A 16998-nucleotide genomic window follows, 5' to 3' on the forward strand; every position below is an offset into this window, starting at 1 on the left:
CCCAAACAGGGGTACAGGAGCACATTGCAGGGGGTACTAGGAAAGATTTAACAATGAATTTAAAAGTAATCAGGATATGTTCCCAGTTAGTTTTTAGGCAAATTCAACACAAGCTAAGGCAAGGCAAATGTATTTGTGTAGTGCATTTCATACACAAGGCAACTCAATGTGCTTTACATGATGAAAAAGTGCAACAGAAAACATTTAACAGCATGAAAATCAATAAGAAACATTAAAATCGGCAACAAAACACATTTCAACTCATCAGTAAAAACATTTAAAATCATCAACAAACACATTACATCAACAACATGACCAAAAATCTCTCTCTCAATCATACGCAGTAGAGAAAAAAGTGCCTTTAACTTGGATTTAAAAATGTTCACATTAGGTGCTGACTTCAGCTCTGCTGGCAGTTTGTTCCACTTCTTTGCAGCATAACAACTAAACACAGCATCATCATGTTTACTGTGAGCTCTGGGCTCCACTATCTGACCTGTGTCCATAGATCTGAGAGACCTGCTGGGTTCATACCTGACTAACATCTCACTGATGTATTCTGGACCAAACCCATTCACAGATTTATACACCAGCAGCAGAACTTTAAAGTCTATTCTGAGGCTGACTGGGAGCCAGTGTAAAGACTTTAAAACTGGACTAATGTGCTCTGACCTCTTTGTTCTGGTTGGTGTCATTGCTATGGCTTCGATAAACTATACACGTATTGTCATTTGTGTACCTTTTCTTAAAACACACAGAAGTCAGGGGAACCGATGTTAGTCTCTAAAAAAAAAAAAAAAAAAAAACACACAGATGATCTTATAGATCAGTACTATTGCTCAATAAAATACTAAATTTTGCTGTAATATATAGAAACAGGATTATTATATGCTGTAGATGCCATTTTATCACACTTGCAACAACAGGAGATTATAATTAGCTACATTTTACACAGGAGACCGCATTTACTTACTATTGAAATAATGACATACAAGTTGCATCAGTATTTAAAAAAAAATAAATAAAATAAATTACATTAAATTTTACTTTTATTGTTTTAAATTTAAATTTGTAAGCCTTAGGGAACTAATGTTCCAGACATAGTTAGGGGTCAATGAAAAAGCGTATGAAACTAGAAAATTTGAGTTAGAGTGAGACAGAATTATAATAGTAAAAATAAAAATAAAGATAAAGATGCAAAGGGGGTACACGGGACAAAAAAGATTGGGAACCACTGATCTAAAGCTTTTTAATTATTGGACATAAACTCACAGATGCAGTTCCTGAACCACACTGCCCCCTATAGACTAGAAACTGTATTCTAGCCCAACCTTATTCTGATAAAGAGGACAAAAAAAATCCCAGAAAGAACTGTTAGGTTGTTGCCACTGGCGCTGGACTTTCCGATCAGGCTTATTGATCGGCTCAGCCCTGGTCTGCCCTGGATCTCTATTATCTCAATTCTTCACTTAATGTGCTATCGATTCTTCCCGCACTCAGCTGTCTACTCAAAGGGAAAACATAGGGAACACAAAAGACCGACGCAAACAGATAGCTCCTGCACCTGCCTCGTATTTTATTAAAAATCCATGTGCATTAGAAGCTCCCATTGCAGGTGTGCAACTTGAACATCTTTAGTTTTCTGTAGTATAGGTGAAGTATTTCACACAGCTGCAGCATTGCACCGGATGCCATGCTGCTACTAATTAAACACCCTCATCAGTCCAACGGTTTAATTAGAAGCACAGTTTTTTTTTTCGACTGCAGAAGTGAAAATAGCTGAAAGAGGTGTGAATAAGAGACTTTCTCAAGAATAGCATCGCGTAGAGGAAGCTAGATTGTTGCAAATTCAATGTTTTTGATGTCAAAAGTTCCAACATTAGCTTGAAGAAAAAGGCATAATCTGTACTATCTGTATCTTTGTCTACTCAAACACACACACACAGTGAAACAGTATAAAGTGATATTCTACTGTCTGTTTTTACTCCAGGGTGATCAGCAGAGCCCCGGGGTTGAAGCTGGTGGTTGAGACCCTCATGTCATCACTGAAGCCCATCGGCAACATCGTGGTCATCTGCTGTGCCTTCTTCATTATCTTCGGCATCTTGGGGGTACAGGTAAGGTCAAAGAGTCTTATGCTGCGTTCACATCGGAGGCTGCACGAATTTTCGAGATGCGGGCACCGCGCAAATGCTTCCGCAGGATCGAAAAACATTTCACCCATATTCGCTTCATATGCGCGTCTGAAGCGAATTTTAAAAAGGCGCCAACCAGACTCCCTTTAATTTTCACCATCAACTATGGAGGGCCCCAGTAAAATCGATGCTCTTTACCTTCTGTGGAAGCTGAAGTGCCATCGTTCCTGGATTCACCAGGTTAATCATTCCAACTCGGTGAGTTTCACTGTTTTCTTCAGGAGCTGCGCCAAATCCTTCCTGGTCCGGTCCCGGTAAAAAAAAAAACTGGCCGTGTCGTAGAGTTCCGGGTGGTCACACACCGCCACGATTATTTTCTCCTCCATGCTAAAATGGGTGAAAAGACCTGTTTCCCCCGTCAACGTTGAAATGGTTTGCGCAAAATACAACAGTCATCTCAATACGCTTAACAAAATATAAAGTCCATAGTAAGAAAGAAAGAACCCAACAATATCCACATGAACAAGCATTTAGCAACAATGGGAAGAAAAAACCTCAGGGTTTTTTTTTAAACAGGAAGAAATCTCCAGCAGATTCAGGTTCAGAGGTGGCAGCTATCCGCTTCGACTGGTTCAATATTTTCAACTCAAGCGAATGAAAAACGGGAGCGCGCATGCCACGGTCAACGCTTTTGCTGCGCGGATCAATCCGCACCACCCAACAGGAGAAGAATTTGCCTCTTCTTTCTACCGCCTCTATCCCATTGACTTTGTATGTAATCTGAACGACAGGAAGGAAAGATCTTCAGACTGATAACTTTTTTGGCTGAAGTATCCAATTTCTCTTATTTCTGAATCAAAGTACCCACCTGACTAAAAAAATTTGCTTAGAAAACTATTTAAAAACATCTATAGAGCATAAAGAATCTCATTTTGTAGTTTCATTTCATTTTGATCATGACCTCATATCAAGAATTTCTGGCAACCTCAAATAAATTTTTTTTGGTAGAATTAGTTTTTGATTATGTTTTTACTGCATTTTATTTGAACTAGAGATAAAACTAGAAGAACTTAAACTAGAGATAAAGGAAGTATAGAAATACAGTTTAATATTGTGTGTTGTTTAAATAATAATAAAAAAAAATAAAAAAAAAAACACACACAAATGGGGTCCCAACCCCAAGGTTGAAAAACACTGATTTAGTGGCTCATGAATACATTAATTTCTATATTTTTCATCACTTCTGGTCAGTTCACGCCTAGGGTAGGACCAAAACTGACACTTTATTTGTTAATTTTCCACTCACTCTGTCCCAAGTAAACCCCTGTAGTGTCATTGTGTACCCCCATTTGAAAACCACTGCCATAAAGTGTACATAAGCACACAATACACTCTAAAGTCTGTTTTTCCATTGGTCATGTATCTGGGGACACTTGTGCTTATTTGTCATGTAGTTATGTAGTTATGGCCAACAGCCAAAGGACCAATCAATGCCAATGAGCTTTCTGTGCCCTTGATGCCAATCCAACTCATGTTTATCTGCCATCATCATGCTGATGTCCATAAAGCATCTGCCTGACAGCAGCTTTGTCACAAAGACACCTTCACTGTTAATAATGCATTTGTTTTTATGGTAACGTATTACTGTAGATAAATGCTACATGTATCTATCCATCTATCTAATCTAAACATTTTTCAAAATAAAGTAAGCTAAAAACTTACATTCCAAAGCACTTTAGTGTCAAAGGCGTATTTTTGGTTTTTCGTTGTCGTTTGTTTTGGCCTTCTTTATGCATTCTCCAGTTATATTGAACACATTTTAGACATCAGCTGGCAGCAGCTGCACAACTTTTATCATTTAAAGAAGCTTATAGATCAAGCACTCAAGATGCTTCATCCTACACTATGCTTGAGGCATTATATTCACATATGTTTTATTCAGAGTTTCACATTACTTGTCTCATCCTCACTCTGTTTCTGTCTCATCTGTTAAATCGCTTGGAGGAAGTCGACGCTGCTGTTGTCCCTGATGGGTGTTTTTTGTCTTATCCCTTTTGATATCAGCGTCACGACCTGATTTCCTATTCAACTTCCAGTAACTTTTAAAAGCTTTATTTTAGTTCAGGATCTTTGTACATGAACCCTTCGCCCTTCTTTAACAACAATGAATAGGGTATCTATTTATCTATCCATCTATGCGAGAGTCCACTTTTAAGATTGCAACATGGTTAAAGGTTAAAGTTCATACTCATTCTAAAATGACTGGAAACTTTACCAGTAAAGCTTTACTGGTTTATTCAGAATTCATCCTAAAATTAAATGCTTTGTTAAAATCAAAGGGGATATGATAAAAGAAAACAAATAAACAAGCAGATCGTTACGGCCAATGAAAACCTTTGTTAATAGAGCTAAATCCAAATTAAGTTGATGTCATTTTAAGGTTAAGGATGTCTCGCTAGCAAAATAATTCAAATTTCAACCCTGAAAGCAAAACATGCAGTACAATTTAGTGTAATGGATTCTTTTGAGGTTCCGGATGAACTTCGGACGTGTGTTTTGTCTTCACAGCTTTTCAAAGGAAAGTTCTTCGTGTGTCAAGGAGAAGATGTGAGAAATATCACCAACAAGTCAGACTGTATGCAGGCCAGCAATAAGTGGGTCAGGCACAAGTACAACTTTGACAACCTGGGACAAGTAAGGTTTCTTAATAGCTGAGGTTTTTGATGGATGTCTTAAGGCTTAATCTATTTCCTATCTTTCCTTTAAGGCCTTGATGTCGCTCTTTGTGCTAGCATCAAAAGATGGCTGGGTAGACATTATGTATGATGGACTCGATGCTGTAGGAGTTGACCAACAGGTGAATGAAGTCAATACAAGCCACTACCTAGAGTAATAATTAATGCTCTACCTTTATTAGAGATTGTACTTACACAGGCTCTCTGGATTTTATGTAGTTGTTACATTAATCTGACCCATATGTCTTTAATTCTAGCCCATCATGAACTACAACCCATGGATGCTACTCTACTTCATCTCCTTCCTCCTGATTGTTGCCTTCTTCGTGCTCAACATGTTTGTGGGTGTAGTGGTGGAGAACTTCCACAAGTGCCGGCGCCACCAGGAGGCAGAGGAGGCCAAACGCAGGGAGGAGAAGAGATTAAAACGCATGGAGAAAAAGAGAAGGAGTAAGGAGAAGGAGCTGGCTGGTCGGTAGTCTTTCCACAACTTTCTGAGTCCTGCTTGAGTTGAGCTTGAGTAGTTTTCAGTTCTTTTGGCTTTTTTGCCTTTTTGATTTGGTCTGGCAAAATAGATGGTAAAGAGCTTGAATGTAGTGCTCTGCGGTAGAACCCCTCTTTTCCCTTAGAAAACTATTTTCTTTGACTAGTAAGCCTCTGGTCTGGTTTTTCAGCATCTGGTGGTCACCTGGTTTAACTCTACAAATTCTGTCAAAGATGTGGAAGCTCCTCTTGACATCAGCATTAACTTATTCAAGTAAGGTGTTAGGAAAAGCTCTCACATCCTGAAGGTTTGTAGAGTTAGAACAATTGACCCCCGCTCTCCCCCCCTTATGTTGCTTGGTCTACCGTAGATGCCGTGCCTGGGGTCCCTTGGAGCATGTCCAATGAGTGCGGAGATGTTGGGGCTTGCATGGTAATAGGCACACAGAGCTAGAGGGAGGGGGTATTGCTGATCCGGTAATCGTGATAAATACAAAATTGAAGGCTCCCCCTCCCTTCCTCTCTTCTGCATGTGGTTTACTACAGCCGAGGGGGCGGGGATAGACCAAAACCCTGGAAGGATGGAGAATATCTACCCTCAACCCTGAGTCCTATGGATGGGTCATTAAGTCTTGTCCCACCTTTCCCCTTCGGCTGTTTAGAAGTTGGCGACAAACTGCTTGGTTTTGTTTTTTATTCTTTCCACTGCCTCCTCAATATCCTCAAAAACAGTCTTCTGGAGAACTTGGTGCCAATACCAAAGAGGTTTTGACCCTCTCATTGGAAACCCCCTGCCCCCCTCTTTTTGTAATCTTTTGAACAAGGAGCAGTGGACAATATTGATAGAATAGAAATTCTTTGATTTTCTTCTGTATGACAACTAAATGATGTTTTTCTGTGGAGTTCAGAAATGCAGATGGGGATAAATATTTTCCTTTTCACAGGAGATGTCACCGTCTTCTCCTTGAACCGCTCATGCAGAGTTCACCCTGCATACTAAAGTCCAATTTCTTTTTCACATTCCAATTTATTTCCTTGTTTTTTGCATTTTTTTCTTTTTTGGTTCCGATTTTTGACCTGGTTTGCTTTTTTGGCCACGGGAAACCTTTTTTCACAACTTGTGTAGGCTGTTTGATGATGGATGGGTTTTTTGGTAGGAAAAGGACAACTGATGGTGCAAGGTCGCTTGTAAATATACAAACTACTGCTTTATACGTAATAATAAATAGGTTTTCAATTAAACCACGGTTTTATGATGAAAAAAAAACTACTGGATAGTTACATACTAAATAAGTGCAAGTGCTAAATAAAAGAACTGGACTCAGAATCACTGGAAAGACAAATATAGGAACACAAAACCAGCTTATTCTTTCATCGCTTCCTTCTAGCCTTACTCCATCCCTCTTTCCCTCTTATTTTCTCTTCAACTCTCTTTTATCTCAGCTACTCTTCCCTTTCTTGCTTTCTTCTGCTTCTTGCTGACTAACACAGTCTCGTTCCTCTAGATTTAATGGTTCCAGGGGTGAGTTGGGCCTTCTCAGACGGCACATTGAAAGGTACAGAGTTTCCAGCATGTTCCTTATGTCCCTAAAAAAAAAAAAGAATTCACCGCCACTACCACCGACCACAACCACCGACTATGGTGGTTAGGGTTCTCTAAGTTCAGTGATCATGGGAGGTAGGGCCCCATCCAGCGTGCCCCGCCCCTCTGCCTCTCTCCCATCAGCCTTCAGTCCGCTGGACATGCTGTTGCCTGTTTTCTCTGTCATGGCTTTGTCTTTCACGGCTCCTTCACTTTGTTCGCGCTCCATCCACTGTCCACTGCACTGCCGCACCAACACCTCAGGGAAGGAAGACTTGGCAAGTATACAGAGAAGATGGGGTGAGACAAATGGTGCTCATGTGTTGCTCTGATGATGTCTTGTGGTCGACGCCAAGTACTTGGAAGTCCAATGCTAATACTCAACCACCAAATTTTGGATGACAATCCTTTTTTTTGTTGGCTTTTGTGAAAGTTGCACATCATATTTCCTATCAGGTAATTCTGAGTGCAATCATTTAATATTTCAATTTACTCATCAACCCATGCATTATGTTCCACAGCCCGGTTTGTGACCTCTTGTAGAAATCCAGTAAAAAGCATTCACAACAGAACTAATTTATCACACTGTGTGCATTAAAGGGAAAGTGAAAAACACCAAAAAAAAGCCCTTGATTAAACCCATTGGGTTGTTTTTTTTTTTTTGTTCATACATTAAGGACGTATAAATTCCACTCATATGAAACTATCCATAATTTATTTTTTTCATGTACTTTATATAAATTGTACTGTACAATTTTGGCTGTATTGCAGTGCCATTGAATGCATTATTAGGCAGCATTCCCCCACATTGTTGACAATGTCTTTTGTTTATTATTCACGTATGAACATGTATATTATAATTCACTGAGCGGATATGCTCGCTCAAGTGGCAATGAGATTCAAAGAGATTCAAAGTGTTTATTCTCATGTGCACAGTAGGGAAACATGTTTCCCTGTACAATGAAATTCTTCCTTTGCTGTCCACACTGAATAAGTATTATGATAATTTAAAAAGTAATTAAAATATTATATATATATATATATGTAGTAAATCTATAGAAAAATCTATCTATAAAGTATGTGTGGCGTCTTTACTGGCGCCCCTGGCCTTTAGTGGTGCAGACGTCAGACCAAGGTCTGTCCGACCCCCATGGCCCCATTTGCCCACCAATAGAGATGCGGTAGTGGAAGCCTGCTCAGTCATAAACACATCTCTTCTGGTAGGTTAGCCTCTTCTTCTTCTTTTCTGCAATCTGCAGCTCTTCCACCTCCTCCACTAGTCTTAGTTTATTGTTTTGCTGCAACTTGACAGCAGAAACCTCCATATCTAGGAAACTGAGGGACATTATATTGTCGTCAACATCCTCTGCAGTAGGGAACTTTTTGTTTGTTTGTTTAAGGCTGGGATACACTGTGCGATTTTGTTGCACTCAGCTCCAGCTCAAACTGTGCGACTCAGACGCAGAGCCCGAATGTGCCCAGCTCACGATGCATGTTCTCACACTGTACGGACACGATCTGACTCCTCACACTCTGCGTTCATACACGACACGTCGGGGTCTTGTTTCCGGAAATGCAACGTACAAATTAGAAGAAGAAGAACACTGAAGCGTCACCGCTCGCAAATCTCAGCAAAAAGCTGTAAAAAAGAAAAGATGGCAACGTGATGGACCAGGAACTGTCTGGACAGACGTGGGCAGTACAGTCTGTCAATATTACAACGGTCCTACGGTGTTCGCGCATGCGCAGTGTTAGCGTTTACGGCAAGCCGGTCTGTGGCACTGCTTCAAATGTGCGATACCCTCACGAGGAGCGACTGGAATTCAAACGTGTTTGAAATCCTTACGACCTACGATTGCTGATCGGGAGCTGCTCGTGAGGTGGTAATCGCTTCTCGTGACGCCATGTATACTACACGATGCACGACACACGAGCTAGCAGAATAGTCGCACAAAATGGGCCAAAAATCGCACAGTGTATGCCAGCCTTTACAGTGCGAATCAGCTGTTAGCCAATCAGTACTTCGCCCCACTATCTTTGCTTAGCAGCTGGTTTGGGTTTCAGATTAAGCCATGCAAATTTAAGTATGGCCAGTATAGTGAATCTGTATATGAGTCTTTAAATCACTCAAGACCAGCTGCTCTTTGCACTTGTAGTAGTGTGCATGTTAGTGGCCATTCTCAGATGCTTTGACACAAAACTAACAATTGCTACCTCCTTCTGCTACTTGTAGCAAAATATTGTGAACTTCATAGAAAACAACCAATATGCCGGTGCAACGTATAGTCTTGATGATATGGTACTCAATATTTCCCAAAAGCCACTTCCGTTTTTGCTTTCTGGTCGCCCGATGCAAAACTAAAAAAGCAGACTAATTCCTCTACTGTCCATGACATTGAATAAGCTATTTTATATAATGGAATTTCTATAGTTTGCCTATATGTGAACAATAACTGTAGTTTAAATTTATTGAACTTTTTCTTAACCTATGTTAGGTGATGTAAAAAGTTATTGGTTGGTGGCATAAAGAATCCCCTACAAAATAAAAAAACATTTTTGTTGATATCAGTGACGGATACAGTGATGGACTTTGAAAAAGTATTTAGTTACAAATTACTCGTCACTTTTCAAAAAGTAACTAGTTACATTATTTAGTTACTGCTTCAAGAAAGTAACTAAGTTAGATTACTTTTGGATTACTTCCTTGTGTTACGCAAAAAAAAATCAAATTTGTATTTTTTATGTTTTATTAAATCCATTTAAATAATGGTCAACTACAAAGAAGTTCTTCAAAACTGTCTCAAATAAGTAAATTATTCAATCAACCAGAACAATTAAATTAAGGCAATGTAGACCTTAAGACTACTGTTACAAATGCAACAGTTACATCTTAAGCCACCTTGGTGTAGTTTTTCAAAGTAATGGTTGTACCTGGTTGTGATGCCCTGTGTGTAAAAAGAGTACAACAGCATAAAAACTAGTGTATTAATTTATTTATTCTTTAAATTAAAGTGAGTACACATTAGAGCTGAAACTAATACTAGAATTATTCGAGGAGGTGGATTACATTTTTTTTTTTGTGCAGACACGCATTCAGCAGAAGTCTGCGTCCTCCTCGGCAGTGCTGCAAGTAACGAACCAAGTATTTAATTAGAAAATGTAATTTAATTAAACGACTACGTTACTCAAGATTGTAATATCGTTATAGTAACGCATTACACATAACTCTGGTTAATATCCACTCAAAGATCTGCAACTCATATCTATACTACAGTATGTTAGCCCACTTTATCAGAGGCTCTCTATTGAGATGCATGGTCCTTAAAGCTGCAGTTTGTACTTTTTTTTTGGCATCATTTGGTCAAAAATCCATAATAATCTTTGAGCATATTGTAATCCAAAGTGTTCCGAGTAGACAGTGTTTCTCTTCTTCTTCTCCTGGCCTTATACATTAAGTTTATTAATTTCAGGAGTGTGACGCTGGACTTCAGCCAATTAGAGATCTTTCTACAAACACGTATGGTCCATGGGCTGTTTTGGGCATTACTATTGGCTGCTCGACTGAAGTCAGGCGCGTTCACGACCAAGTGCAATGACGTACGTCCCAGCAGAAGACTCTATCACAACATTAGGCACAACTGTTACATAGCAAATCAAGCAAAAAAAGGCAGACCAAGGTCGAGAAACGAACCGCTTTGCGTCTTCGGGGATTCCCGTGACTGCGCAGGGTCTGCCGCAACTACTGGTGTAAGAGGGAAAAGGGAGAACAGAAGAAATAAATTGCGTATAAACCTAAGAGAAGCTTATTCAAGGTGAATTCATTTTACAGTCTTGACGCGGAGTGATGGTTGTCACTCTGCTCTGACCGGCAGGCAGCTGAGCTCACAGCCGCTGTTCAGGACAGTAACTACAGAGGTACTTACATTCATGTTAGAGTCTCTAAAACACCAGAAAAATCTCCAATAACACAAGATAAAGTCCATACCATTGTCACGAGTCTCTATTGAGAAAAAAGTCACCAAGAGCGTTCACAAAGACACCAGTAGGGGAGTTTCGGTTTGGTTTCAACATGGAGCAGAGAGAGGATTCTACATACTGCAGCTTTAATAAGCACCCATTCACATACATTTAATCTTGTACATTTTGACTTATTGTGTGACAATAACCAGTTGGTCTTTTGTAGATCTCCATCATTCGGTGTGTTCTAGGGTCAACTGCCTGTCGTACTCAGATGTGCATGAGTGAGTTGGTATTAATAAGTCATGGCCTCCAATAGAGTTCAGACTTTGTCCACTCTATTTCAACACCAAACAGTTAACAAAGGTTAGAGAACAGAGCGTTGTTATCTAGTGAGACTGTGGCAGGTTACATAGCAGTCGGTGCTTGCTGGACGTAAAGGTCATTGTTGTTGTTTCGGTCAAATCTTTTGGTACAACAATAGTATCCACTGAAGGTACTTAAGATCAATGGAACTGCGTGTTTGTTTGCTTGCATCAATTTTGGGTTTACACGGATTTTATCGGGTAAAAACAAGCTTGTTCCTGTAAAGCATACTTTGCTGGTTTTTAGTTGTATTCTTGGGTGCACATGCGCTTATGTCGGTGTGCCAGGGAACAGATGGCTGCAGAGAAGGTTGTGAAAAATTCAGAAGCTGAGCTATCTCGTTCTTAAACCTCCATCTCCTCTCAGCGTGGTTGATTATATGAACATTACTATGTTCAGAGTTGTTTTACAATATATTGACAGTAATGAGCAGAGGTGAAAGTAACTAATTACAAGTAATTGAGTTGCTTTTTTGGGTACTTGGTCATTTTACTTGTACTTGAACATGTTTTAAAAGAAGAAATTCATTAGATTCTACACCCAACCGTTACGGAGTAAAATATTGTTATTTTTTATTTTAAAATCTTCAACAAACTACAAAAAAATGAAATGAAGTCAAATTCATCACATCATAGCCGACCAATCAGATTAAATATAATGCACAGCGCCAAAACAGCATTGAATGCTGGGTATTTTCTCAGTTTTAGAGTTCATAGAGTATAATGTAGCTATACTTAGAGTCTGAGTATTTTTCTTATTTTAAATTAAATTCATTGATGTCAAGACAACGCTAGCTTAGCTTTAGCTTTCATGACAGCTTATAGCAGGGTTGTGGTCAATTATAATTGTAATTGCGTGATTGATAATGAATTACAATTATGGTGTAATTGTAATTTTAAAAAATCTGTTGCTGTTGTAATAGTAATTCAAATTTGACTGACTTTAGATAATTGACTTTGTAATTGTAATTGCCATAAAAATTCTATATATATTGTCGATTATAATTTCACACAAAATTATTGGGGAATCCTGTTACAGTTCTATGTACAATTCTACATAGTTAACAATAATTAAAATAGGTTTCACATCAAGCTTTTCCACAATTTACTATTTTAAAAATTATAAATCGGGGGAAACGGATACAAAAAAGGCTCAGAGGCCCACACCAAAAAATATTAAAACCTATATTTTCATTGCTTATGAAGCCTAACAAGGCAACCAATAAATAGGAAAGAAATTAGATAGATATTTGTTTTTAGTGTATTTTACAGCTGAATTAGGAGCCATTATCATAAGAAATGGTTAACTTGTATTAGTTTATTTATTTCACGCTGAGTAATTGTGATTAATTGTAATTGGACTTTAGTAATTGAGAACGTGATTGTAATTGACTTTCTGAGGATGAAAAAATTATTGTAATTAGGAAAAGATGCTGGTCACTGTATTGTAAGTAAGTAAGTAAGTAAACTTTATTTATTGAACGCTTTTCACAGGTGCTGTATAAACATTTATGTATCATCCCATCCAAAGGAAACATAGAAAGACAGTCACAAATAACCTGGGAGACAAGAACGGAAGAACTGTGGGTAACCATGGGCATTGGAGGCGACCCGAATTTAGATGAAAAATGGAAAAAACATAAGGAGAGGTGAGGGGAAAAGGCAGGTTTTGAACTGATATCCCCATTGGAGAGTAAAGTACAAAACTAGGAAAAAAAATGGTTTTCTATTACTTTTAAACCCTTTAGAAATGTATAGTTTTCCACTAGTTTGACCATGTGAAGTCTACCATTTGTACATTTACGGTCCAGATGATAATACTAAATAGTCATTAGGCTACATCTCTAAGTTAGATTAATTCAATAAAATGGTTGATGACCTTCAAATATTTGTTTGCCAGATAACAAGCTCTCGCTCTGTATATAATTGGGGCAGTAACATATGATGACAGAATGAATGGTGGATGTAGTCATAAATTCCCATCACCTTGAGATAAATCAATTCATTCCATACATTGCTATGTTAATCTTTCTTGTCAACATCAAGACAAATGATCCAAAGATCATTCATTCACATCTAGCTACACACAATTAATATAATCCAAACGTAATGAATATGTCCAAAACACCATGATTTCCCAAAAAGGCAGCTGTAGATCTATTTTGTTAGAATAAACTGCAGGGATCCCAATGAAAGGATAACAATCTTTATAGTGTAATGATGAAGAATATGGATAAAATGGAAATAAAGATTCATACTTTAATTTCATTTAATTTTCCCCCTATGGAAAGGAGTAAAACATCTCTGAGAGGGAGCTAGGAAGTCATAAATGATGACTTTCATTGAAATGAAGTCTCAGAGATGCAGCCGATGGTGTAAAAGTTTGATGTCACATCATGAGTGTTGTTAGAAGTGGTGAATCTTTTAACGGCTTTGGGGTTTGATGGTTTGTAGCAACTGGACGTGACATCAGTGTGGCTGCCTGAGGAACGGCCACTGAGCATCCCATAAGGGTTCCTGATGGGACATTTCCACAAGTGCATTCATAATAAATTGTATATTAAAAAACTCATAAAAGTAAACTAGTAAAAACTTTGAAGATTAAATACTGTATATTCTTATTTATCACCAAACTTGCTGGAGTTGATGTCCATACATTAGTTCAATTATTTCAGCTTTGTTAGCCTTCCCTATTGAGAATTGGCTTTATATTTCATGTAAATCTCCAGGGTTTTTTTTTTGGGCGAACTACAGATTACTGTATTTAACACATGATTTATTGTCACTCAATTTGCAAAATGTCATATCATCTTTAACTACTCTGGGTCTTACTTCAATCTGAACAAAAATTAGCCATGTAGGTCACGTAGAAGCTGAGAAAAACTTTATTTGTTATGGATGTGTGATTTTTGGGGAAAAGTGGTTGGGGCTTAAGAGGTTTAATGCCTCTGCACTAACTCAAAAAACAATCACACCATGTTTGCTTTTCTAAACAATTAAGGCAAAAAATATTTTAGAACCATTAGCATTTCATCAGATCCATTACTGTGGTGCTGTACATGATCGACTGAATGCGGGTATGTGGTGCAATGATGACAAGAGAAGCTGATGTTGGTGAACACACTGGCCAACACAAACTCGATAAAATAAATACCACATCTCAGTAACTTACACTGGTGATGATTTATCTCGGAGCGCTTGAAATGCTGAACTTAAATCCATGATTTCTGAGAAGGCACAACGCTCTCAATGAATGTTTGACGCTGGAAACTCTCTCAATGAATATTTAATCCACTAGAATGTCAAGAAGAAAGCAGGGAGGTGCAGGGTGGCAAAGGCCCTCAGATTCTAGCTCTACTCAGCTGCACATAAAGACATGGGCTCTGAAATGCTCCTTATTTAAGCTAAGGTTGGACCCTAGAAATGTTTCTCTTATTATAGGTGTTTGAATGTGTCCTCTACCCAAAAACAAGTCTGTGGGCTTCCTCATTAATGTCACACAGTGGATTTTCGAGCGTGTGCTGATATTACAGTTCATCACGTTTCTGTCAGTTTGGTCATTTCATTCTTTTATTAAAGTTTCAGGGGTAAATAACTAAGTTGGCATTTGGATTCATTACACAGTATCTCAAAGAGCACAATTCTAACTATGAGTTTAAAATTGGCATAATTGTCATTTTCCCAAAGTTTTTCTATAATACAATGAAAATACCTAGAGAAATACCAGAGAGAAAAAAAAAAAACTGAAAATATGCTGTAAATCGCCAATTTATAGGTTTTCACACTTGATATTTTGTGCTACATCCAGCTGGTCAAATGTTTATTTCCAGTCATCCTTAAAGCTGATATCCGGAGTTTCTGAGAAATCTGTTCATGTATGATTATTTTGAAATGCAAATAAATACCAAACTAGTCTCGACCGTCACGACAGGAAACAGTTGAATATGATTTTGAATCTTACCTGAACTTGTTATGTGCCGCGAAGCGCGTGCAGAAAAGTAGATGCGTGGCTGCTGGTAGATTGGGAGAGGCAGTGGGAGGAAGTGAGGCTGTTTAGGGCGGGACATCCAGACGTCCTCTCAGAAACCCCGGATAGCAGCTTCAAGTGAACAACTATATTTGTGGAATCTTTTTTTGAGAAATTATGAAATGCTAAATCTAGCTCTATCCACTATAGACTTGGTCAGGCCTTGAGCTCTGGCTTTCTTTTAGGATATGTTGAGCTACCTTCTTCTGTAGCGTTCCTTTATTTTGTAGTTGGTCAGTTTGCATGTGTTAAATTTTATATACAGCATGAGAGTAACATTTTAACTTTTTTTCCCCATTGTTAATACAAAAGAAACATCCTGCCTATGCCTGTTAGCCAGTTATCTGGTCCTACTATCCACTATGTACTCTTTGTTACAAGAAACTCACCCACAATGCAACTACAGGGTTATTAAAATGACCATTTATGGGCATTAGTGAATAATAGCAAAGTTTTTCAGGCTCCTATTTTGACTTAGTAAAAAACATCGGTTTTACGGTTAAACATGTCTTTGTGCTTTTAAAAAAGCTTTTCATTGGTCTGCACCTTGCTGTCACTGTTTGTCGCTCTTAATTCGCCCTTCACTCACGCTGTTTGATCACATGCCTCCGCCCATTAAGTCCCTCATTTCAATTGGTCCATCCCGATCAAGTATGACTCAGAAAGGTGTGTCAGTCTACCATGTGAACCAGCATATTGTGTGTGTCGTGCTGGGATGTTGAGAACTTGTCATTGTGAATGATGTTTTCTTGCTTCTTTTGACCCTTTTTTTTCCCTTTGGACTCCTCAACCTGCTCTGCTGTTCTACACTTTGATTAAAACGTCATCTAATCTTGTTGTTATACTTTCCCGCATGTACAATATTAAAGGAACACAGCAGAGCACTCGGGAAATCCAGTTAAATATTTATGTTTGGTTGACTGTAACTGTTTCTGTTGGTGTATTATATGTTTTTTTACCGTTTAAACTCAGTGTTTCCCTGATTTAGGAATAACTCATTTCTTGACTAATGACTAATAACTTTGTCATCAAGGGTTGACAAATTTGCAGGCAAACACTGAGTCTTAAGGTTTTACTACAAAACCATTCACCATGGAGGAAAGGTACATAAAAGCAGCTGCTGCTCTTACTCGAGTAACCAAAGAATTCAAATATTGTCAAATGTCAAATATTGCTTAATTTTTCCAATTTGCATGCATGAGAAATAGGGTTGGCGAGATCTCATGATTAAAAAACATCACAAGATGTCTCGTGGTGGGGTTAGGGTTAGGGTTAGGGTACCAATAGCCCTGGGGGTTGTCCGTACGGCAACCGTACAAATAGACACTTTCTTAAATATATGCATTTTATTTGAATAAACATGATGTTATTAATATATTTTTTTTTTTGAAAAATGTTCCTATCATATTTATTTTTTGAAACCAATAGATGTGTATCGTATTGTGAGTATATCATGCCACCCCTAATCAAAAGTAGCTGTAGCTGCTTGTATGTCCCTCCTTCTGCTGTTCCTTTCACAACCATTCTTCTGGTTACAATCCCTAAATCTGTATTCCACTCGTTCATCATCTCCCCTCAAGGTTTTACTCAAACTAATACCACTAAACTACCACTAAATCTTTGACAGAACTACCACCGCTCAGTCACTTCCAGATGAGGTACTTCCTTTCCAAGGAATAACTGTTTCCATCATTAGAAGTCTCATTTTTTAGCC

The 16998-nt window shown here is 38.3% G+C and overlaps 1 protein-coding gene across 14 annotated transcripts in view; it reads left to right on the forward strand.

Annotated features, from left to right (window-relative positions):
* The window catches only part of cacna1g (calcium channel, voltage-dependent, T type, alpha 1G subunit), a 329241-nt gene that overhangs the window by 268101 nt on the left and 44142 nt on the right, over window positions 1-16998 (forward strand). For 9 of the 14 annotated variants that reach the window (XM_028475730.1, XM_028475738.1, XM_028475733.1 and 6 more), the window contains 5 exons: window positions 1991-2117; window positions 4704-4829; window positions 4903-4992; window positions 5128-5320; window positions 6859-6909. In XM_028475730.1, coding sequence (XP_028331531.1) covers window positions 1991-2117; window positions 4704-4829; window positions 4903-4992; window positions 5128-5320; window positions 6859-6909 — 587 coding nt within the window. Of the gene's footprint in view, window positions 1-1990; window positions 2118-4703; window positions 4830-4902; window positions 4993-5127; window positions 5342-6858; window positions 6910-16998 lie in introns of all 14 variants that reach the window. The other 5 variants (XM_028475734.1, XM_028475735.1, XM_028475743.1 and 2 more) reach the window with 2 other exon arrangements.

This window comes from Gouania willdenowi, chromosome 19 (assembly GCF_900634775.1).
Source record: "Gouania willdenowi chromosome 19, fGouWil2.1, whole genome shotgun sequence".
Taxonomy (NCBI): domain Eukaryota; kingdom Metazoa; phylum Chordata; class Actinopteri; order Blenniiformes; family Gobiesocidae; genus Gouania; species Gouania willdenowi.